The 25,549-nt window shown below is 32.6% G+C and overlaps 1 protein-coding gene across 4 annotated transcripts in view; it reads left to right on the top strand.

The window, feature by feature from the left end:
* Window positions 1–16,099, top strand: part of LOC142324868 (uncharacterized) — a 119,022-nt gene extending 102,923 nt beyond the window's left edge. For all 4 annotated transcript variants that reach the window (XM_075365938.1, XM_075365936.1, XM_075365939.1 and 1 more), the window contains exon 6: window positions 12,706–16,099. In XM_075365938.1, the coding sequence (XP_075222053.1) occupies window positions 12,706–14,344 (1,639 nt within the window). In that variant the 3' untranslated portion in view covers window positions 14,345–16,099. The remainder of the gene's footprint in view (window positions 1–12,705) is intronic.
* The last annotated feature ends 9,450 nt before the right edge of the window (window positions 16,100–25,549 follow it).

The raw sequence follows: 25,549 nt of genomic DNA, 5'->3' as shown, positions 1-25,549 counted from the left end.
TTTAAGATGGTCATTGTAAAATTGTTGATCACTAAGATTCTGCTCCCATCCTTGGTTAAAATGCTCTCTAGTCTTCCGAAGGATTGTGGATATTTTGGGTTGATGTGCCAGGAACATACTTTGAACTCTCCTTTGCACAAGGTTTTTGTTTTGAGCTGTAGTTCCTTCACAGGTAGGTTGATCTTTTTTTTTTCTCCCTGATCTGTTTTCCATTATTTATGGTTCTGCAAGGGAGAGACAAATCCTACTTATGCTGGGACCTGTAGAGCAGTTTGTATTTGGGGAGGAGCTGCCTCAGAACTGATTTTGGAATTCCATTTCTTATTGCATAGCTGTAAACGTAATGACTGTAGTACCTACCAGGTAAACTGGACCTTGTAAAATATAAATTTATTGCTTTACTTTTACCTCCTTTATTATTTTTTTCTGAAACAATTAAAATTCATTTGCTTGCAACAATAGTTTATTTAAGATTAAAATTTTAATTGTTTGATGTCTTTTTTTTATAAAGTTGAAAATGTGATTAATTGCATTCATATCATTACAACTCCAATAGTCTGAGTTATAACACTCACTATTGCTGCAAGCCAGTGAATTATTGTTACTCACAGATTTTGAATTTTGTTTCTTTCACAACATTTTTATTGCAACTACTCAATAAGGATGCTTGTTTCATTAAACTCAGATGTATAACTTATTTATCTTTGTATTTCATTTCATTTTATTAAATGTTATTGTTTATTCTCTTCATACAGTTTTTTTTTTTCAACAATTGTACTGTTTCATGCCTTGCATATAAATGCAGCTGAACTAAGGTGATGTAGACAAATCAGAAACAGTCGTAAAGGAACTATATTTTAATTGTTTTCTATGATGTTGAAGTATTCATAAGTTACTAGAATTATTCTTGTGTGTGTTGTTAATTTAAACATACTTTTTATCAAAATATTTAATATCACATTGTATAGTTATCTGCCCTGAGGCAGATTCCCTGCAACATTTCTGTCTTTTTCTCCTAAATTCTCAGCTAAACTTTGAGTTCCTAATAGTTCCTATTTCATTTGAGGACATCTAAAATCTTAATCTTTTCCAGTTCTTTCCTCATTCTACTGATCCTTCAAGCACTGTTTTAACGAACCCTTCTCCTCTCATAATATCCCAAATGATTGTTTTTCCTGCTGTGAATTGTTCTGATTAAGCTTCTGTTATTTATTTGCACAGCAACAACAGGCTTACACCCACTTACAGTTACTGATGGATTATAATGAATTTTGTAGCATGTGAAAAATACCATACCTAACAGATTTGAACCTGGGGCCTCTGGATGAAAGACAGAGACTCCACCAAGGATATTGGCATTCTATTCTTATTCAATCCTCATTTTTTAGTCTGTCGATGCAATTTTTTCCAGTTTCATCCATCCCCACATACCAAATGTCTCCAGATTTCTTTTCCCCTTTGTCATACTGTTCATGTTTCACATCCATACAGAAGTATACTACACTACAAACATAACATTCTACAAGCCACATCTTCAAATTTAACTCCATCTTTCTATATGATAATTGTCTCTTACTATTAAATGTTTTCCTAATCATTGTTATCTTATTTTTACTTATATTTCATTTATTCAATCTTCTGTTTACTTGCTATCCAAATATTTACTGTTTACTTATAGAATTTTTTCTCTTTTTTTTATAGATAGTCATTTTCTAATTTCTTATAATTTCCTCGTTATGTTTGTTTCTCTAACATTCATTTTCATAAAATTTTCTGTCAAAAGTCTTCTAATTTTGAATATCCTGTGCTTCATCTCTTTAAAAAAATGTTGTCATTTGCAGACCTTAGATAATTTATTTTCCTTTCTCCCATCCTCATCCCTTCAATTTCTTTTAGACTGTTTTTATCATATCATCAACATTCAGCGAGCATGTTAGAAAAGATTGAATTGTTGCACCCATGCCTTATTCCTTTTCCCAAACCATTGTATAGCCTTTATCTTTCCAATCTGTACATTAGCTTTTTATTATTTAAATTAGTTTTTCTAATATGATGCAGTTAAATATTTAATATAACATTATTTTTAAGAACTCTGAAATGTTAGGAAATGTCAGCATTTTTCATATTTTCTTAAATTAAAAAATGGATTCATACATACCGGACTTGCATAATTAGTTTCTTTATATTGCTACAATGACAACACTTCCATGGGATAAAAAGTTGAAGTAACTAGCAGTGGCTGCCTAACACAAGAACAAAAATCATCAGTTTTTATTTACTATTTTATACATTAAAAATTACTAGAATAAACACTAAGTTATTTCTTAGGAAAATTGTAATTTGTTGCAAAACATTTGCAATTAACATAAATTATAGGAACAACAAATTGTAATTAGCATGTTGTCCATTAAGTATCATATCTGAAGAGTTGTAGTTAATTTGACAAGCCTTTCTAATTTGACTAGCCTCTCATGAAATTGGTACAGCCTTTCTGTAAAAGCAAGATCCCAATTCAGGCTTACTAGCAGAAGTAAGTTGTCATTCCCTTTTTCACTGAGCTCATTCTGCTCCTGCATAACCTGCAAGGTTATAAGAGTGAAGTTGATATTTAGTCTTACAAGTGACACCTACATACTATTTACTACAGGAACTGGCTGTTTACAGAGCATACTGAACCTGATATCAGTTCTGGGGGAGATATCATTATAATTATTAAAGGCATCCTTCTGATATGTTAAATTAATTTTGCTAGTCTCCAATCACCAACTATATTTTTGTGGATATTTTCTACCTGCAACTTATATCTCACAAACTCGGGACAGCATGATGGTGTAAATGAAACTGCCCTGAACGACCTTCCGAATGTGTTCGACACATCGACTGGCGTCACCCGCCAGTCGACACACGTCATGTGACGGGTGTCTTCTGAATCTCACACCACCCCCTCCGTACCAAACCCCGCATAGACATACACCAAAGGCCTCAAGATATATTCCATCTGGCCTTAGTCATGATGCCACCGATGGAAATGTCACACGCGACGTTCCCATCGGTGTAAAACGCCTACATCAGATCCTACCACAAAGACGTCTTAAATAAGACCTTACTGATTCGCGAAACCCAAGCAGAGCAAGCCCAATATGTAATAACGAGAATACAACACCAATAAAGTAAAAAACTAAGAATAACGAAAGCTACAAAAGCAACGCGCATTAACAAAACAAACGTAAACTCAGACAAAACAACTAACGAAACACTAATACCATTAAGTCAAAAACCTAAAAATAACAAAATTGCAAAACAAACCAAAAACTTGTTCAATAATAACATTGACACAAACAGCATAAACGAAGAGATAAAATACTAAAATTAAACAATTCAATCGATACTTAACAACCAATAACGGTAACCCTACATGAAGCAACAAAACAACAGAAACCGATAGAAACATAAACAATGAGCCCAAACAAGAAAACAAATCCAGAAGCCCCCAGTCCGTGACCCATGTAGCTGTATAAATCCAAAAATCACCTTTACTATGCAACGTATCCCCCGCACACACGCGGGACATTCATCCAATCTACAATCGTGTAATGCCGACTTCAACTGGAGAACAGTTGATAGACTGGAGACGTTCTGCTTGGACGAGCAATCTTTCACGTGATAACTCACCACCAAGAACAAAGCTCCTTTCCCTTACACACCTTATCAACACGCCCTAAACCATTACACCGGAAGCACCTACTCACTCTAGAATAATCCTTAACCTTAAAAGAATAAAAATCTACAAACACTCGATTATCCTTGACGAAAATTTTATCTACCTCTACAACATTATGTATAGTACTACTATCCCTGTTGCCTCCCCGAAATACGATATTAAACGCGTCAGCAAACTCTTCAGAGGTTTCACAACCAGTGTTTTGTTCCCGAACCGCTTTCAAAATATCTTTTTTCTCTACACCCTTCGAGGCACATCACATATGATCATACGTGGCCCCAGAGGCTTTGTTATCGGCGTCTTTATCGGATACTGTTTTATTCTGTCATTGTCCTTGATTTGGTCTGCAGTATAACTATCGTTGGCAACAAGACGCCCTTAGGATTGTCCTTTATGCCCACAAATTGCAAACCATTCTTCCTAGTTTCTAACTGTTTAATGGTTTCGCATTTAAAAGCCGCTGAGGTAACCCCTGAAGGCTTATCTATCAATATAACTTTCGGCTGCGATTGTAGAACGTCTGAGTCTAATTTTTTAACAGGTGGTGTCTAAACAGTCTGCACCTGCTCGCCCATCCCGTCTTTAAAGCCTTCTGTGTAAACCATGCAGTCTTATCATTTCTTTTCATCAACAAATGAAGAAACCTTAACTTGCGAAGCCGAGGTTGGATGTAGGTGGCACTCTTATCTCTTACGTTCTCCAACAGATTCCTTCATCTCGCCGCATATTCTGTTAAAAATATCAACCAGTTTGGTAACAACCTCATGTAAGACTAAGTCTGTTGATGCCAACCACGTCTTCAATTCTCTTAAAGTAGCAACTTTAGCCTTCTTGACCATCAGGTATGCCAAAACTGATTTCTCACGACTGATGACAGAACCAAACACCCCTTTCACAAATCTCGTTTCTGAGTCAAAATCATCATGTTCTTATTCTCCTGCCGCTATGGCCTCCCCTCACAGCAGTCTCAAGCACGACCTTCGACCTATTCCCCTTCTCCTTCCTTAATCGCTGCCGCTCAGATTTAGATTCCTTCTGTATCCGACATACGTGCCATTGCATTAACCGCAGTGACGGTATCGCGGTCAGAAGCACCATTATCCTCTCAGCGGCCTCAATAGCTCTTTGAAACTTTATGGCCTGTCATAAGTTACATCACTCAAAAAGTTTAAATACAAACACAGCGAATAACGAACTAACAACCAATCACTGCCAAACTTAACGAAATGTAACAGCCAATGAGAACAAACCAATAATATAAACAAACAAGCAGCCAATCAGAAAATACCAATATAGCTGCCGTTGCTAACGTAAATAACCGTATCCAAAAGCTGAACAACTAACTAGAAAAATCCTAGACCAAATTACTTAACACAAAACAAAAAACTAAGAAAAACAACGAAACACTCGACGGCAAACAGCCCTCGCGTTGCAGAAGGCGCAGAGTAATTCAGTGTTCAGTCTTCGATTGAGATTACGTAAAGCCTACGCCGATCTCTTAGTGCATGCCCGCAGTCATCCAATCAAACAGCAGGCCATCTTGGCCTGCTGTTCCCGATGTTACAGAGATGAATTTATTTGCTTTATTGAAAATGTGTGTAAAGTTGGTGGATCGCGCTACCGCTGTTGTCGTACTGGCCAAAGGAATCCTTGTACCCGATCTAGTCCGCTTTCTGAACCAGACATCTGCGTGGCTGTCTGAGGCAAATCATTATTACCGACTGAGATTACAACCGTTCTATGATCGCTTCCAAAAACGTTTTTGGAAACGTACCAAGTAAGATGTGGGAGTATGGTTGCTGAGCATAACGGCCAATCGATGCACGAAAATGTACCTCTCCGTTTCTTTGTTTAGCCTCCGGAACCACCATAAGGTATTATTTCAGAGGATGATATGGATGAATGAAAATGAAGTGTAGTCTTGTACAGTCTCAGGTCGACCATTCCTGAGATGTGAGGTTAATTGAAACCCAACCGCCAAAGAACATCGGTGTCCATGATCTAGTATTCAAATCCGTATAAAAGTAGCTGCCTTTACGAGGATTTGAACCTTAGAACTCTCGAGTTTGAAATCAGCTGATTGCAATGACGAATTCACCACTAAACTAACCTGATCTACCTCAGTCGATCAATTGTAGTGCCTCGGGATGAACATGATGTTGAGCCCCAAGAGTAGTGATGGGCATTGAAATCGCCAATTACTATGTGGAATTTGAAGGAAGGTATAAGTTGCTGATATTCATTTTGAATGTCAATATTTTTACTGCAACTGCAGGGATGTTTGTCACTAGCGGAATACGGATTACCAACACTATTTCCTTCTGAAAAACAGCCACACCTCGTCTCGTGCTCTCAGTTTGATAGTCATGTCTTTGGCAAACATATCCGCGAAAGGACACATCATCCTGGGGACGGAGGTGAGTCTCCTGCAGACACAGTACTTAAGGATTTTCTTCTTGAAGAAGGATTTCAATATCTTCACAGCAAGAACGGAGACCGCAAACATTCCATTACTAAACTGCGGGCATGTTATTTGTCAGATACAATATGGTTTTTCTTTTTGTTGTTAATTTTTAGGTTTGCTTCTTCCGGTACTTCATCGGCCTCTGTATTCTCGGAGATCCCGATATGGTTGTGAGGACTTGGAACCTGGGAGGTCGGAGATACCTTACCAGGTGATGATTTTTCGATTGATCTCTTTATAGGGATCTTGTTAGTTTGCTGCAGTGGGAATTTTATTTGGTATTGTACCAACTAAAGTCGCTTTCAGTAAACTACTGTCCGTCTTTTTACCAATAATACTTTTTTCCTTGCTTATTACCTTTGAAATAATGGTTGTGAGCGAGGTGACCTGAGCAAATAACATCTGAGCAAACGATTTTAATTCACAACAGGATTCTCACGATGATTACCCACATTTGTAGGGTTTTGCTGGGATGTAGCCACTGCTAGACATATTGCTGCTGTTGAACGATGTCACAGAGTATGTTGAAATCAGAAGATTTAGGACAGGTCGAACATATCAACGCCAACAACAATACATTACAGACAAAAATGAAAAACCTGTTTGTAGATTTAACTAACAAACAGCTTAGCTCCTTTGATAGGTTTTAAACCGAAACTTCTACCCTTTAATGCCATTCACACATCTGAAAAGCCTGTAAACTTAGCGCCTATCAACGTTATCCGAGTGAAGTGTAACATCGTCAAAGGCGATCCTGTTCCTGCGAACAGGATCGGGTGCTGCACGAGTTTTCTCTAGTGGTAGACCCCGACGATATGACAGAAGAGTCACCGTGGAACCCAATGTAACTACCGATAGATAAAAAAACAATATGTGAAATAGTCATACAACTAACCGATCATGACGATAAATTGTTGAATTTTCGCGGTGATAGCGTCAGCCTTCGTTCAGAATTGAGACAAAGAGTGGATGTTGATGCTGTCCTAATACTGTATTTGATTTTCTTTGTTTCCAGCTCCATACATATAGCAAGATTTTGATTTTCAATAGTAACAACGCGAGGAGAAAATGTATCTTAACGCTAAGCCGTCGTGATTGAGTGAGAAGAACATCAGGTTCTTGCAATCATTTGGTGTTAAAGTCAAGTTTGGAGGAGATGAAAAAGCGACAACCATAACCGACGACTAGAATAGATTATTGCAGTAGTCGGGTAGGTGTCTGTTATATAATTGGAACAATGGATTCGCTTTCAGTGGATGATAAATTAATGCGAAACAAATCGACAGTGTACAAGCAGTATCATACATACTCCCCATACGCTTCAGCCACTTTCATTAATGGTGATGAGATCAGAATCCCTATTAATCAAGTCGATGTATGCACATTACCTGGTGAAATTTTTCTGCATGTTGAAGGGGTATTGAAGAATGTCGCGGACAACAGGAAAGCCACTAAAGCTAACTTGACGAACAACGCGATCGCTTTCCTCTTCAGCGAGATCCATTACGAATTGAACGGGATAGAAATCACGAGGGTTAAGAATTTAGGCGTAACCAGCATCATAAATAATACACTGTTACATAATACACTGAGACAGTCACAAAAAGCGATCAAAAATGTCAGCTGGGTATTCGCTAATGATGACATATCTTGACTAAAACGGAAAGTTCAGTCTCTACGTAGCGCTGCAGATGTTCATGGGCTTCGTTGGAGATTTCTGTTTCGTTAGAGTGAAACAAGAGTTGGTACTGATAAGAACCAATAACGATGCGAATGCGGTAGTTTGTACCGAAGCGAATCATGGAGATTCGATCACAAAAGTCGCATGGGAAATTCTTTACTTGAGACCAGGACTAAGAAGGCCGTCGACTTGGACAAGAAACTGATGATCGGTTTCCACAACTTGAATACACACGAGTGGTCGGCTGTTACACAAAGCGATACCAATACGTGGACAGTGCAGACCACGTCACAGGACAGGAAAGCGAGATATTACGACACTGGCTTTCCAGAGATAGGAAAAACGAGTGACCAAGCTATGTCGAAATTCGACTTGCAAGTTAAAAGACCTGATAGTCTATCTCAATTCAGATTACTACCCCCGTACGATGACTTGAAAGGTGACATCCATAATATGTACGGGATATTTATAGATTTCCATAGATTGTTTACGGTCAAGAAAAAAGCGACCCGGCGTACATTTCTGCAGACGTCAGAAAGGATGTGCCTCTGAACGTGGTCGATTGCTCTCACCAGAATCGCTGAAATCGAGTCCAATCGATTTAAAGGTCACCTTTGAGACCGATGGCGCTGTATCTGCAAATACTACAGCTTGCTGTTTATTGATCCTCGAAACGGTTGTGAAGTACGCGTCTTTGACTGGTGAGGTGTAGCCTATGAAATAGGGTCAGATGTCATTCTGATACGGTCTCCCTTGCTATGTCTAATGTAACGTAAGTTTAATACTGATATATACCACACATTATAGAATCACTGTAACGGGTATATAATGTTTGATCTAAAGCGAGATTTGACTAGCCGTTTTTATCCTGCTACTAAGTTAAAATAAATCCTGCTACTCGTTCACCAACTAAAAAACCTGGCGAAAAGATTGTCGCTAAGCCGTACTTAATCTTTGAAATGAAAGCCGTAAAAACTCGATATGGAAGTTCTCTGTTAGCTACTCTAGATGGTGTCGCCGAGGGGCAGTTTGACGTACTGCCAATTAGATTCGCTAATAATTTCACCGATGAGGATTTACTAGAGTTCAAAAGCCTAAAGATGAAGTTGATCTTAGGTATAATTAACAAATCACTCTAGTTCCATATAGCAGAATAATACTGCACTACTTATGGGTTTAATTAATAGACGCTATGGTAGTAGTTATTAGACACAATGGTGGTAAGCTTCTGTAACGTATGCAGGTGCAGAGGTAGGTTGTTATTGGGGGGGGGGGGAATACCATGCGATCTAATTGCGATATCGTTAGAGGGATTAAAATTACATATATCAGTTCAACTAAATTAATAAATGAAATAGAAACTAGAAACAATATGGATGTAAATTAGATAACAAGAATTACCACAGAGATGTATGTAGATTGTACACATTCATTTTTATTTTTTATAATGCGAATACAATAAACGAATTGCATCATCAGTCTTGTTTATGTAGTTAATTATGAAAATGTATACGACGTATATTATACTGTTGGTTTTACTGAAAGAAAAGAATATCTGAGGAAAATTCAAGATGGCGGCGGGGGCAAAGGTCAAGGATTCTCAGAGTGACCATCCCTGCACTACTAAAGGAATGGAAAGGCCATTATTTATTGAACATTTTCGTTTCAATTTAACCCATCGGGTTGATCTAGTGGTGAACTCGTCATCAAAAATCAGCCAATTTTGAAGTCGAAAGTTCCAAGGTTCAAATCCTAATAAAGACAGTTACTTTTATACAAATTTGAATACTTGATCATGGATACCAGTGTTCTTTGGTGGATGGGTTTCAATTAACCACATATCTCAGGAATGGTCGACTTGAAACTGTACAAGACGATACTTCATTTGCATTCATACATATCATCCTCATTCACACTCTGAAATAATACCTTACGGTGGTTCCGAAGGCTAAACAAAAAAAGAAAGAAAGTCTCAATTTCAAACTTCTGTTCTGAATTTAGATAATTTGTTGTTCTTTATCTATACAGTATCTCCATTAGCACTGTTTGAACACTGTAAACCAGTCTGTAGTTATATTTATAATATTAAATTTTACAAATTTAAATCTTTAGTAAAAATTAAAAAAATACCTCTTGACTGACTGTCTTAATACATTATGGTAGAATTTGAATTTTATGAATATGGAACTGTCTAACAAGGATAATGATTGTTATCTTTACATCTTTTCAAATGCCAATTGTGGTTATTTCCCCCTCTAAATCGATCCAACATGGTAGCTGATTTAACATGGAGAAATTATTTTATTACTCTTTAGCTGCAGTTGTCAGAAATTGAAAGTGCTTCATGAAAATTTCAAAGGTTAATTGGAAGGAAACTCATCTAAACTATCAGGACATACTGAATAGGCTATATCAGTTTGTATATTAGCTTCCAAAATAAGATTAAACTGTTGTCTGTTATCTAGATATCATTAGATCTTCGTATTAATAAAAAAATAAATAATTCACTTTTTATTAATGCAAGTATTAGTTTTTAACTTAGAAGAATTACCTTGTATTAATAAAGGGAGTCATTATTGAAACTATGGAATATTGTTAAAGTGGTCATTTGATCATGTAGTGAAGATAGACAGTATAAGTTTACCAAAGGCTACTACGAAATAGCTGTAGGCGCTGAATAAGAAGAAGATGATGAAATCTAAGATCACTGAACAAGACATATAATGAATATGTATAAATTTGACTGAATAATTAGGGAATATTTTTAACATCATATTTTAATATTTTACATTTTTTTATATTGATTTAATTTTTGCTTTTTATATACATATTGTGTTAGTATATGTACTTGTATATAAAGAATAGTATTTTCCACTTAGTAGTGGCACAGCCAAATAGCAAACTGGCAGTTTGGTGAACTGAACGTGTTTCTAGAAGTCTGAATCTATGATACCATGCTTCTGTGATAATAATCTTCTCATGATAAATAGACCAACAATAATTTTTTGTATGAGATTATTTCAAAAAATAATATATTAATTTTTACTTCCTTGTAAGTAAGGCAAATAATGTAATCAAAAAAAATTTCAGATTTCAACGGAAATAAAAATTTTGACCATCCCTGAATCCATTTTGACTAGTTTCATTGCGACATCTGTACGTATTTATGTATTTATCTCGCATAATTCAAAAACGATTATCCGTACGATGTTGAAATTTTGGATTTAGGACTGTTGTAACATCTGCTGCCCACCTTCCTTTTTGATTGCAACCAATTGAACCAAAAGTGTCCATAAAAGCCCAAAATCCAAAAAAAATTGGATTTTGGACTTTTTCTTAACTGCAGTAATTAGGCCTCATTGAGATATTTTCAATGATATATCATGAGTGGTACTTATTTTCATTGGTTCTAGAGTTATAGCCAAATGAAATTTTAATTAATGAAATATTTGGTTCTTACAAGGGGAAGGCACATTGGTTCAAATCAGACTTCATTCTTTTTTTTAACTTTTTTTTTAATTTAAACATATTGATTTATTAATTATTAACCTCTGATTGTAAAAAAAAATGCAATAAATAATAATTCAATAATAAAAATTAAAAAAATATGAAAAAATATCAGAAGTTATTGATGAAATAAAATTTTATGTACTTTTCATTTAAAAAAAATGTGTATATGTAATTTAATAGGTGTACAAGGAAGTCATGAGGTGCCCACATCAGATTTTCTTACATACAATTTGATTTTTTTTGAACGGTTAATTACTGTATTGTTTTAAAATCATCCTATTAAAAATAATTTGTATTGTTATTATGAAGTACAGTTATTAAAAATTTATTCATTATTAGTTCAACTAAATAAAAAATAGTATGTCAATCTAATATTTAAACTGATTTTACATGTAAATAGAAATTTTATTTATTATATAATTTTATATATAATTACAGTAAGAGAGTAAAAGTGGTTACATCACTTTCTTTCTCTCACCTAGCACTATAGCTATAGAAGGAAAAGTATGGTAATCGGTCCAATTTGGGCATATACAGCTTTTACCAGATATTGATGTTTTGACACCTAAAGAACTCAAAAATCCGGATGAAAATTTTCCAGATGTTCATATGTATGTGTGTGTTCAGTGTTTTACATCTTATATCTCCAGAACTACTGTATCAATTTTGACCAAACTTTGTCAGATTACTTCTGTATATGGGGCATTGATGCCATTAAATTTTCAACTTAAAAGATCAAGGGGGAGAGTCTGTAGAGCAACGTCACCCTCAGTATCTTGAGATTTCGCCTAATTAAGGTCCTACTTTTCTTAGGCACATTTGTTAACAATTAAAAAATAATAGTATTTGCAAAAAAACGTTTTTTCAAAATCACACTACCTCAAAAAATGTTCTAAACTAATGGCTGAATGGGTATATGCATCAGTAGTACCCCCTGTCACCACAAGAAGCACTGATGTTACAGATGTACAAAAAATATTATATTTAAATAAAATTATAAATATTTATTTAATTATTATTAATATTTATTAAATTAAGTTGTGTGTGTGTAATTCGTGCATCAGAAAAAGCCGTGTGATGGAAAAGTCGTACAACTATGTTGTCAGCTTTTTTAAGACTGTCTCTCATTATTACAACAAAACTGATCTAGTACTCTTTGTCTGACTGAACAGTTCACATGTGTGTTAGGTTGTATTAGATCTCTGGATTGAGGAAATTCTCAAAGTACTAATAATAATGGTTATTATTATTTTTAATTATTTTGTATTCCATGTGAAACATTTATAATTTATCTTAGTTTTTATAATTAATTTTCTTCTTTTTTTATAGGCTGCATCGTTTAGGTGACGAGTCATTGCTTGACATTACCAAGAATTTAGAAAGTTACCATTTAAATATTCAATCAAATCAAGATATAATAGATAATGGGAATAACTCTAATTTTGGTATCTCAGATGTTAATGAGTTATGTGATTATATAAATAACTTTCCTGAAAGTGAAATGTATCATAAACAAACAAATTTTAGATTGAATTTGTTTAAACCAAAATTACATTTTTCTATAAACAGAAATAAATATTTAGTTGTAAGAATAAAAGTTGCAGGATTTGTACAGTTTGTAGGCAGTTATTTTTGTTGTATATGTTCTGAATTGTTAGATGAAGAAAATCTTTTAAATCATTATTTTAAAGTTCATAAAAATTTTAATAAAAATGATCGTTGTCAGTTCTGTTCTCATCAAGAAACTGATTTCAAGCATTTAAAAAGACATTTAGTTGCACATGCAGTTATTTTAAAGATATTCCATAGAAATAATGAAGAGTGGAAAATACTGGATGAAAGATTATTTATGAAATGTGAATTTGGTTATTTCATTAACCTGATTTGTCATGATTATCATAATAATCAGCCTGATTCCAAAATTACGCATATCTATAAATTACATCGCAGATTATATCAGTGTATTTACTGTGGGAGTCTACTTAAAAATGATCAAGGACTTTACAGGCATAAATGCATAAAAAACATACTTTCCGTGGCTTCTGATGATCTATTAATGTTTCTTTGCAGCAAATGTAAATTCATATTTACAGATGTAATTATATTAACTGAACATATTAAAGTGTGTCTTAAAGATATTAAAATCGTTGAAGAGGAGTCGACTTTGTGTAATGTTTGTGAATCAATTATTAAAGAGACCAATATGCAAAGCAATATTCAAAAAATTAACTTTAACAATAAAGAAATTATAGATAATTGTGATAAAACTTTACTGAATGAGAATATTAAAAAAGTGGATGAACAGGTGCATGATAATACTATTCAAATAAACAGTCACATAAATGGTAATTCGGGATATGAAAAACAAATTGTACTCCATAAAAAAACCTGCAGGTTCTTTTGTGTTGATTGTAAAGTATATTTTTCTACATGCCATTATTATGAAAAGCATACTAAATTAGTTCATAGTGGAGCCGCTTTATACAAATGTGATAATTGCCATACAATTTTCCGTACAGCTAAAGGTTTCAAAACTCATACAGAGATTCATTGTGGTAAACGTAGTAATAAATATGAATCTATAAACGCAAATGCACTAGAAATTCAGGGTAAACAAAGTTTTTTGTTAAACATCAATCTTAAAGCACATACAGAAACAGTTAGTAAGTCACAAAATTGTAATTTTCAATTATGCAATGAAGAATCAAATGAATTAACTGATGTTAATTTTAACTTAAAGCATTTTAATGAAATAAGTAATACTGCTCTTGATGGAAATAATAATTGTACTTTGTCTAGAACAATAAACTGTTCAGTATGTAATGAAAATTTTGATTCAGATGAAAAATTAAATAAACATGTTAATGAAAAGCATTTGGAAAAATATACTTGTACCTTCTGTAAGAAAAAGTATGCTTCTATAGCAGATTTTAAAGCACATTTGGTTGAGCAGCATAACATTTTATAATGATATAAATAATTTACAATATGTAATTTAAATATGTTCATTTAATATACAGTATTAATAAGATTTAAGATTAAAAAATCCACTGTATAATGTTTTGAATAAAATTGTACACAAATAATTTTTCTAACAAAAATTAATCTAGTTAGTGTTCTCTAACAAAAAAACTTATAGATCAAATTATTTCTGTATGAATTTATATTAGAGTTTTTGTTGTATATATTTTTTTACAAGTTTTTAAGATTGTTTTTCCTTATGTCAATAGTTAATCTTCCTATCTCCATTCTCACTTTACATATTCTCATTATACTACATTTAAGTTTTTCTTTCATACTTATTTATGTATTTATTTGTCTTTACATCCCATAAAGTCCATGCTGTATGAATCAAACAAAAAGATAGAAGAATGTTTAAAATATTATTCATATAAGAAATGTACTTACTAAAGAAAAGAAAAACCTGTCAAATAAAATTTTTACATGCTGTGATGTAAAATATCTTTTTCTTTTTCAACAACTAATTTAATGTACAGGTTTTTGTTTCAATTGTGCCATCACTGGGATCTTGTAAACTAGAAAAGGTACAAAGAACTTTAAAGTGGGAATATTTCCTCAATTTCTGAATACTTTTAAAATATCCTATTAGCATGTTTGAAATCTCCATTTTTCCAATATGGCAGCCCTCTTCATTTTTTTCCTTAATGAAAACAACTAAATTTTATAACATTTTCAGATACAACAAATAATTCTAAGGAAGTTTTATTTTGGACATTTTCTCCTAAATGCAACCATTCAGAAGTTACACTTCATGTCCAGTTTTACCTATTGACAATACACAATTATAACAGCTGTAATTAAACAAAAAACTAAGACTTTGCTAGATTTTCAGAGATTTAATGGTGTAATAACTATATTATTTATCAACATTAAATTGACTAGTTTTATTGTTTTTTAAAAGTAATATTTATTTTTCTTTAATTATAATAAATTATTAATTGCCAGTACTTATTTTTTTAAATATTGTTTAAAGTAAGAATATTTTTTTAGTAAACTGAAATTAAAAAAAATCTATCAACTGCATTAAATTAATAATTTAGTTTTCATAAACTGAAATAACACTGTGTTTTTTGTATTTATTTTATAAAATAATGAAATTATTACAGAATTTGAGCCACTGATTTAAAATGTTGTAAAATTGTTAAGGTAAAATATGTATACAGTTTTTAAATTAATAAAATATCTTAAAAATATAACTTCATTCAAACAATAATAAAAGAGTAGACTTAAAACAATTAGAACGTATATTCAACTTATAGAAAATATATGATTGATAGGTACAACTAGAGATGGGATGTAGCTCCTCAACAGTTATGTTTAGGGAAAATGTCTTCTAATTTGGATATTTGTTTGCTACAAAAAATTTATAAAAATTTGAGTTTTCATTTTTAAAAATAAAGTTGAAAATATTGGAAAAATGGTTTCAAACATTCCAGTATGGTATTTTTAGTACATTAAAAAACTGAGGAAAATCACCACTTTCAGAATTCTTCATAGCTTTCTAGTTTTCAAGATTCCCAATAGTGATATCTTTTGAAAATGAATATCTGTATATATAAATTCACATCAATGTGTATTTCTCTAAATTATTAGTATGAGTCAGGTACAATTTTGAAACAAATATTATTACATACTATTAGGCTTTAGTGTTGAAATAAAATTTTTAGCATATTTGAATAAATTATGTTTTTTTTGTTTTTTATATTTTTTTTTATTTTGTACAATTTTTCATATTCCTTATAACCAAATTCTTCCTGAAAAAATATTTGTTGCTACTTTAGTATGTGGAGTGGTACGTACAGTAGTATGCAGGTTACCGTACCATTGTGTATAATTTGAGCTGTTTGGATTCATATTGGTGTAAGTCACCAAGCTAAAATTTTCCACAAATAATTATGCTTTTATCATGTAGAAATCCAGAATCGTTCTACAACACTTGAAAAGTGCCTAAACACCAGCAAAAATATTAAAAAAAGTTTGAGAATCTATATTTTGATAAAAATTTGAAATTACAATGTTCTGAACAGGGTTTATTCAATTAATACTTGTTGTTGTTGACTAACACAATTAAGTTTGAAAGCTGTGACAGACAGCTACAATAATAGTACAATATTTCAATGAAATTACAAATTTTTATTAGTGATATAAAGAGATGATAATACAAAATGTTAAAAAGAATAAAAATTACAAATAATATCACTGAATAAATTCTTCATGACCATTTAATTCCTACATTACTACATCTTCTACATCCTGTCCTTCAACTTCAATCAGATATCCAAAATCTTCAACATATTTAGAGCTTTAAATGTTTTTAAAAAATGCATGTTGAACAGTGGGGGGGGGGGGTACTTGCATAAATATAAAACATCTCTTTTCTTTAAATAAATAATTACTCATTTACCATTGTATAGTTGCTCCTGAATTATGTTACTTAAAAGGGTTGGGCGACCCTTTATGTGCGGTATGAAATTCATCTTACAAAATTCTGTTGATTCATCTAAAGAATACTGGTAAAAAATGTAAAATGGCTTGTCTTTCCTAAACTGAAGCTGTTGGACGTTCAGCCAGTTTACTTCATTATCTTCAATATCTTTTTTCCTTTTTATAATAGCTTCTCAAAGTGCTTCTGCTTTCACAAAATTGTTTTCTGACATCTAACTACAAAAAATTTATTATGTTGTTTGGCACTTAGAATTTCATTAAATCAGTTATCTGGAAACTAAATGACTTTCTTTCAAGATGCTTGTTCTATGGCCAAAGTCTGAGTCGTTGGGCAGGTATGAGTGCCCACTTACCATAAACTTCAGGTCTATTATTTCTGCAGTTGTTTCTATTGTTATTTTTGGCAAAGTTAAAGCAATATTTATGTTTTTGTTTTGATCTATACAGGTATTGTTATAAAGAACAACATGCAGTTTTTAATTTCCTTTAATATGCATTGCAAGACAAGAAGAAATCTTTTGCGAGTCTCTTGAGGCAATAGTTTTGTCCTAAACATACATATATGCTAGATTTTTGGCTACATCATGAATGCCTAAGTTATAACAACAATACATGTTCCTTTGGAAGTATGCTTCAGATGAAGTTAGTCTTGCAAAAGCCAAAGCTTTCTGCAAGTATATTGTTATGTATACGTAACATCAGGATTACTTTTTGCTATCTTGCCATCAGAGTTTAAGGAAGATCGAGTTTTCTCGGCCTTTGCCAAGTGTAAAAAATGTTTGTTTTACACCATACCTCATGGAGATCATACATCTACCTTTTATTAAATCAGGGTTGTGATATTTTGTGCCAAGTATAATGACTTTGGTAACCCAGAAAAGGTCAATGTGATTTTTTATTAACTGTTTTTTTGGCTCAGAGGTTATTTTTAGAGAGCAGCTACATGTTTTCCCTCAAATCTTCACCAGAGGATTTAACATCCCTTAATTTTTTTGGCAGGTAATTCTACCATCACTAATCATAAAAGTGCACAAAAAGAATCTCTTAGAGACTCAAACTGTTTCGTCTTGTATTTGATTGTAATATAGATTTGTGCTTTATTTTGAATTTTTAGATTATCTCAAGAACACCTTTGTTCAACAGAAACTTGATGGATCAGTCTACACAAAAGCAAACTGCTTACCAAAATCAGCCATGTTTGTCAGCGCTCAAATTGTTCACACCTTTCATTTTCAGTTAATAAATGTATGCATTTTCTTGAACATTTGCAATCAATATTGTGAAAGACTTTAGCTTCTACTACCTTCTTTTTTGAATTAATATACCTTTTATCTGAATTGTGGAGTCTCTTAGCTACTGCTCTTTGTGATTCGTGTTTATGACATTTCCAAGGTTGGAATGGTTTGTTCTGGCATGTCTGTTCCGCCATCTCACTGGCACCATTTGCTTTCACACAATCTTCATTTTCATTACCTATGTCTTCTAAACATTCATGATGGTCTGCTTCACTTCTTGAATCTGAAATAACATAAAATTCTGTTAAAGTATACCAGCTCATAAAATAAAAATTTTAATAACTTTATCTTATTGGATAAAAGTTTTATTTGAGTAATTCATATTTTAAGCTCTTTAATATAGAATTTTTATTAAGGAAAAAAATTAAATAATAAGTCCTTTACATTGACTTAATTTTCTTGTTTCAAACATAACTTTTAATCACAATTCTCACTGTCACAATATTATTACTACTATATGAAAAGTTAATAAAATGAACTTACCTGATGAATTTTTTTTCATTTTCAGATGGCCAGTGGTCTTTATCATTATCCCTGTTAATTAAATGCTGCAACACATAATCTTTTAAGAAATTATTCATGTCTTTTAAGTTTAACGTAACCTCTTAGCACAGTATTTATAACAAAGCAATAAAAATGTTACTGCACAAAAAAAATAAAAATATAACTGCACTATAAATAAAAATGCTGCAATAAAAATGTAACTGCTCATTGGGGTAAGTCAGACTTATTCCACTATGATGCTTAACAGTTCTAGATTTTTGTTAATGGTGAAATAGCAGTGCTGCGATCTATCAATAGACAAAGAAGTTATGATTTGAAACTAAACAAGATACTCATTATTCTTAATGAAAACATACATAATCCATCTTTTAACAATCTATGACTTATATCACTATAAATCCAATGGCTCATTTTATATTTTATGCTAATTAGACAAGAGTTAGAGGTTCAGTTTGGTTAGATTGCTGGCCTCCGTGGTGCAAGTGGTAGTATGTCGGCCTTTCATTCAAAGGTCTCTGGTTCAAATCCTGGTCAGGCAAGGCATTTTTACACATGTTACAAATCATTCAACACATCCTCTAAAGCAATACTTAACAGTGGACCTGGAGGTTAAAAAAAAATTTTGGTTAGGTTATGTTGATAAGTCCTAGTAAAGGCAGTTACTTTTATACGGATTTGAGTACTAGATCGTGGATACCGGTGTTCTTTGGTGGTTGTGTTTCAGTTAAGTACACATCTCAGGAATGGTCGAACAGAGACTATACAAAACTACACTTCATTTACATTCATACATATCATCCTCATTTATCCTCTGAAGTAATACCTGAACAGTAATTCCCAGAGGCTAAACAGGAAAAAAATTAATTAATTTAAAAACATAATAATTATAAATAAATGTTATGTTAATATCAACCTACTGATTTGGTCTAGTGGTGAACGCGTCTTCCCAAATCATCTGATTTGGAAGTAGAGAGTTCCAACATTCAAATCCTAGTAAAGGCAGTTATTTTTACACAGATTTGAATACTATATCACGGATACTAATATTCTTTGGTAGTTGAGTTTCAATTAACCACAAATCTCAGGAATGGTATTTACAGTCATACATATCATCCTCATTCATCGTCTGAAGTAATACCTGAATGGTAATTGCTGGAGGCTAAACAAAAAAAGTATGAAGTATGAACGTTATGTTGATATCATATGAAGTTCACTACACGACGTTACCTTTTTTTTCCTGTTTAGTCTCTGGGAATCACTATCAGGTATTACTTCAGAGGGTGATATGTATGAGTGTAAGTGAAGTGTTGTCTTGTACAGTCTCAGGTTGGTCATTTCTGAGATGAGTGGTTAATTGAAACCCAACTACTAAAGAACACTGGTATCCACAATCTAGTATTCAAATCCATATAAAAGTAACTGCCTTTACTAGGATTTGAATGTTGGAACTCTCGACTTCGAAATCAGTTGATTTGCGAAGACGCATTCACCACTAGATCAACCCGGTGGGTTACATAACGTTACCTAACCAAATTTACCTAAAGCTTGCTTCATTCACCAACCTCATCTAATTAACATTAAATATACAAACTACATACAATTTACTTTAGACCTAATGATAATTGTAGACCGCATACTAAAGCACCATATATTTAAAAAAACGATTTTTTTCTTAAATCTTTATCCATAACTCTTGTCAGTTTTGAGAATATAAAGAAAGAAAATACAATTAAAAAAATGTATGGTCTGTTGTAATATGAAACTGTTCTTTCTCATTTACTTTCTTATATCATTTGTTACTTATTATTCTGATAGGCTGCATAAGAAACATTCTTTTTCAGATATGGTTAAAAAAAAATTAAACATAAAACTCACTAATTTTATTGTTGTACGAAGTATGAAATAAAAACTAATGGAGAAAATTTTGCTAGCTTTAACATCTTAAATTTTTTCACAAAATTAAATAATTGAGATATTTGCAAAAAAGGACCATTAACCCCCTCCCTTTTCTTGACTACCATCTAAAATCACTCTATTTGCTAGGATTCTCTTAAAGTTTTAACAAATAAAAATCAATGGCTCTTTAATTATTACCTTATTACAACCTTTTTTCTCTATTTTAACATACTATTTTTGAAGATTATAGCCATTTAGTCTCACCATCAGAAATTTAATTATTTTTATTCTGAAAAAAAGGAAAAGTAAATCATATTCTTTTTTCATAATCAAAAATTTATCACTTGTAATTTTTCTCTTTCGTCCCTCTCAAAGTTCTTTCGCAGTGATCTCTGTTTCTTAGGAACAATTAAGTTTCTTTTTTAAAAAATACTCAAATTTTAAAACTGTAGAGTTATTTACTATATCACTGAGTTAAATAAAATGGATTATTCTGCTGCTATTATAACCTGCTTTTAGGTAGTAAAACAATTATTTTGATAAAATATTTATTTAAAAGTATATTTAGCACTGAATAATTTAAATTAAATATTATTTTCATAAACCAGGCATCATGGTTCAAATTTCTCTATTTCATTGCTGTTTTTATTCTGTATTTTTCAAATGTGAATGATTTGAATTTGTCACTATTGATTTCTAAACTATAAAATTTGTGTTTATTTTCTCTGGTGTAGTCAGCATAATTAGATATTTATATACTTGTAAATTTTGTGATGGGAACAATAGGGGAAAGCAGTAAGTGATAAATTTTTAATTTATCTCTAGCATTAAATTTATTGCTAGGGTGCAATTTTATGACAAATTTTATAAAACATTGACTGTAATATGGGTACTTTCCACAGTTTTTATTTTTTTTATTTTTAACGCCTTATTTATTTTAATGTGTTTTCAAGAGCTTGATTTAAATGTAATTTTAGGTTAATTGCAAAACAATTCAGATTTTCATAAATTGAAGGTGACATCTGAAGATAGCTTAGGAGAGACTTGATATATCAACACCAGTCAATTGTTTTTCCCGGGGATTAGAACACTTAAATAATAGTTCCAACATTGCAATATCTCAAGTTTTAAAGTTTATTTTATTGACAGTTTTATCAAATAGAAATTTAGTACATAAATTATTCTTAATTATAGATGTGTAGTATAAATGTAATTTTTTTAAATACAGTATTTTATTCTATTTCTCTTTTATTTAATGTGTACTTTTTATAAACTGATATTAATTATAAACCAACTTTGTTATTATTTGGTAAATTTAAAAAATTTATTTGTAATGTAAATTAAATCATTCAGTTAGATCATGATGTACCTAGCATATTTTGTAAATGATTTTAAATATATTTCATTCAGTTAAACAATTTTGTTAGCATTCATTTTTATAAATTTTTTTTAAAATTAACAATGGACATACTGATTTTTTTTGTAACAGTGTTTAGAAAGATTCATAAATTTTATGTTATGTAACAAAGAAATTGATCTGTTATTCATTGTCTGACACTGAAATAAGAACTAACAAGTTTTTTTCATAGAATTACAAGACTGAAATAACTAAATTTTGCAAAACTACTGAAGTTTATTTACTCATTTAAATTAAATTTATGAACATGGTTTTACATAATTACAGGGGAAATTCATTCTGTTAGACATGTATGTATGCATTATATAAGTTGAATATCTGTTAATGACTTCTTTCAAATAACCCTTTTAGAAGACACAATAGATCAACTTTGTTTGTTTTCTTGCCTTTAATTTTCTTTGTGCCCACACCTCTTTCATCCTTCAAGAGTGTTGTTCCTTCTCTTTTTGTGTCTACTTTCTTCCATTAGTTGATTTTTTTCCTGGAAACCAACTTTTAATGTTGCATCTTTAAAAAGTGTTCTGTCCCTTATTGTATTTGTGTTGATTCCAGCATTTTTCATATCTTCCTTCTTTTTATAACCATATGGAGGTTTTAGGTTTTTAACTGTATATAAAATCAAAGATTTGCATGGTTGGTCTGTTTTTTTTTTTTTTTTTTTTTTATGGGCATCGACTGCTAAGGTCATTAGCCCTCGTCACATTCTTTAAAATAAATTATTATCTCCATCAGGATCATCATATGTAAGGGTGTAAAGGGCCCTTACATTTTATTTAAAAAACACAAACTTCACAATATACATTAAGACATAAAAGACAAGGACAATCACAAACACTCACGGGGTGTAAAGGGCCCCAATATTAAAATTTGAGATAAGGTTCTCAAAAGACCATGAAATTAAAATTTCAACTTGTCAATACCATTTCTTTCTTTATATATATATAAAACTACCGCTTAGAGATTCTTTTATCACAGCTTTAAACTTTCATTTTATAGACTTTTAAGAAGTCCACTGGCGTGTAAAAATGCAACTATATTTTCTTCATTTCCATTATCCAGATCAGCACTAATATTATTTTTAAGACGGAACCTCTTTCTGAGGTCCTCATATATGTTACACTCTTCTATTAGATGCTTGATTGTCAGTGTTTTATTACAAACACCGCACATTGGTCTCACTTCGCCGGTTAACAAATATAAATTTGTTAATTGCGTGTGACGGATTCTAAGTCTGGTCACCGCTACTTGTTCACGGCGAGTCAACTTAAAGTCGCTTTTACATTTATAAGGAGAAGTTTTTACTGAGTTTAATTTTGTATTTAAACTCCTCCATTCAGCATTTCACTTGTTTTTTACTATGTTTGTTAGACGGTTTTTAACATCTGCCATTCTTATAGGAAATGCATTCAAATCATCGCAGACTGTTGTCTTTCTGGCAGCTTCGTCTGCGATTTCATTACCTGTAATACCAGCATGCCCCGGAGTCCATACAAATATGCATCGCTGTCCTCGTTGATTTAGAACGTATAAAATGGACAGGATGTTTGCAATTAGGACATCCTTAATGTTCTTGTTCCTAATTGCGACAAGTGCACTTAAAGAATCGGAACATATTAGTACTCTCTCTTCGAAATAGTGTTCAGTGTAGCGAAGAGCTTGCTGAATTGCAGTGAGTTCTGCCGTGTAGACACTGGCCACATCTGGCAGTTTCCAAAAGTGGGCTTCTCCATTTACATATATTGAGCATCCAACACCATGTTCGGTTTTAAAACCGTCAGTATAAATTCTAATATGTTCAACTACTGACGGTTGCCAAAAATTCCTGCTGGTTTCTTTTTTATTTCTCCTTGAAAGAGATCCAACCTTGTATTTACCGCTGGCAAGAGCCATGGCGGTATTTCTCTAGTAGAAATTGCCAATGTATCTGGAATGGCAATTTCGTATTTACTTCTTAATTCGTGGTACCTAATTCCGGCTGGTAGGAATAGGTAGCACGACGTTCGTATAATGCAGCCATAGCATGGTTGTTGAAAAGTTTATTATTTATATGGGCAGGATAAGCCCATATATTTGCTGCGTATCTTAGTAAAAGGATCTCTCTTCTATAATGTAGTGGCATTATTCCGGCTTCAGACATCAGACTAGCCGCCGGACTTGTGCGGAAAGCACCGGTTGCATATCTTATTCCGCTAATATGAACTACGTCTAACATTTTTAAATGCGACTATCTAGCGGATGAATATACGATACATCCGTAGTCTAGTTTAGATTGAACCAATGCTTTATACAATCTCAATAATGTCTCTTTGTCTGAGCCCCAATTTAAGTTCGATAAACATTTTATAATGTTTAGGGCTCTTTTGCATCTATCACTCAAGTCCTGTATAGGTAATCCCCATGTAAGGGATTTATCCAATACTAGTCCTAAATATCTTACGTTGTCTTTATATTGTATTGGATTATCATCAATTGTCAACCCAGGACTTTGATGAGGAATTCTCTTCCTACAAAAGTGTACACAGCACGTTTTTTCTGGTGAGAATTGGAATCCATTATTCCTTGCAACTTCATTTAGAGCATTGATCGCTCGTTGCAATTTGTACCTCACCATAGCAGTCTTGTTGCTGGCATTCACAAGTGCCAAATCATCAACATAGACGCTTTTGCTGATTTCTACTGGAATGGTTAATATCAATTTATTAATGGCGATGGTAAACAAGGTACCGCTCAACGGCGAACCTTGTGGTATGCCATTTTCCAAATTTCTTACAGATGAATATTCGCTATTGACTCGTACTTGGAAAGTACGGTCATTCATATAGTTGCTCAGTAAGACTGGCAGGTTGCCACGAATGCCCCATTCATGTATCTGGAGCATTATACCATGACGCCAGGTCATATCGAAAGCCTTCTGAAGATCAAAGAAGACTCCGACACAATGTTTCCTTGTAATAAAGCTGTTATATATAATATTCTCTAAGTTGATTTGATCAGTGGTGGAATGGTACTGTCGAAAACCTGCTTGATATGGTGATATCAGGTTTTCTTTTTCTAAAACCCAGACGAGTCGATTATTAATCATTTTTTCCAGTATTTTTCCCATAGCACACGTCAAGGAAATAGGACGGTAGCTATTGGGATCTGTTAAATTTTTTTTTCTTTGGTACTGGAACAACATGAGCTTTTTTCCACTGCGGGTACATTCCATCCCGCCATATTTGATTATAAAGTTCTAATAATCTGCGTTTTGCAGTGGTATTCAGCTGCCTGATCATATTATAATGGATTTCATCCGGACCAGCAGCTGTGTTACCTGCTTTTTCCAACGCTTTCACGAATTCTTCCATTTTAAATGGTACATTATATGAGTAATTATACTCAGTTCTAAAATTTAGTAGACCTTCGAGTTCTTCTTTTTTGGTTCGAAAACCTTCCTCGTAGTTGGCTGTTTTGCTGACCTTTTCGAAGTGATTGGACAATAGCTCTGCGATTTCGTTTGGAGTGTCCTTAATTCCATCTTCATCTTGAAGGCTAGTTATGGGTGCAAAATTTTTACGCCCACAAATCGCCTTCACTTTCCTCCAAACATCTGACG

The sequence above is a fragment of the Lycorma delicatula genome, chromosome 5, assembly GCF_047948215.1.
Source record: "Lycorma delicatula isolate Av1 chromosome 5, ASM4794821v1, whole genome shotgun sequence".
Taxonomy (NCBI): Eukaryota; Metazoa; Arthropoda; class Insecta; order Hemiptera; family Fulgoridae; genus Lycorma; species Lycorma delicatula.
The sequence above is the reverse complement of the archived record's forward strand: the minus strand, read 5'-3'. Positions and strand labels throughout refer to the sequence as shown.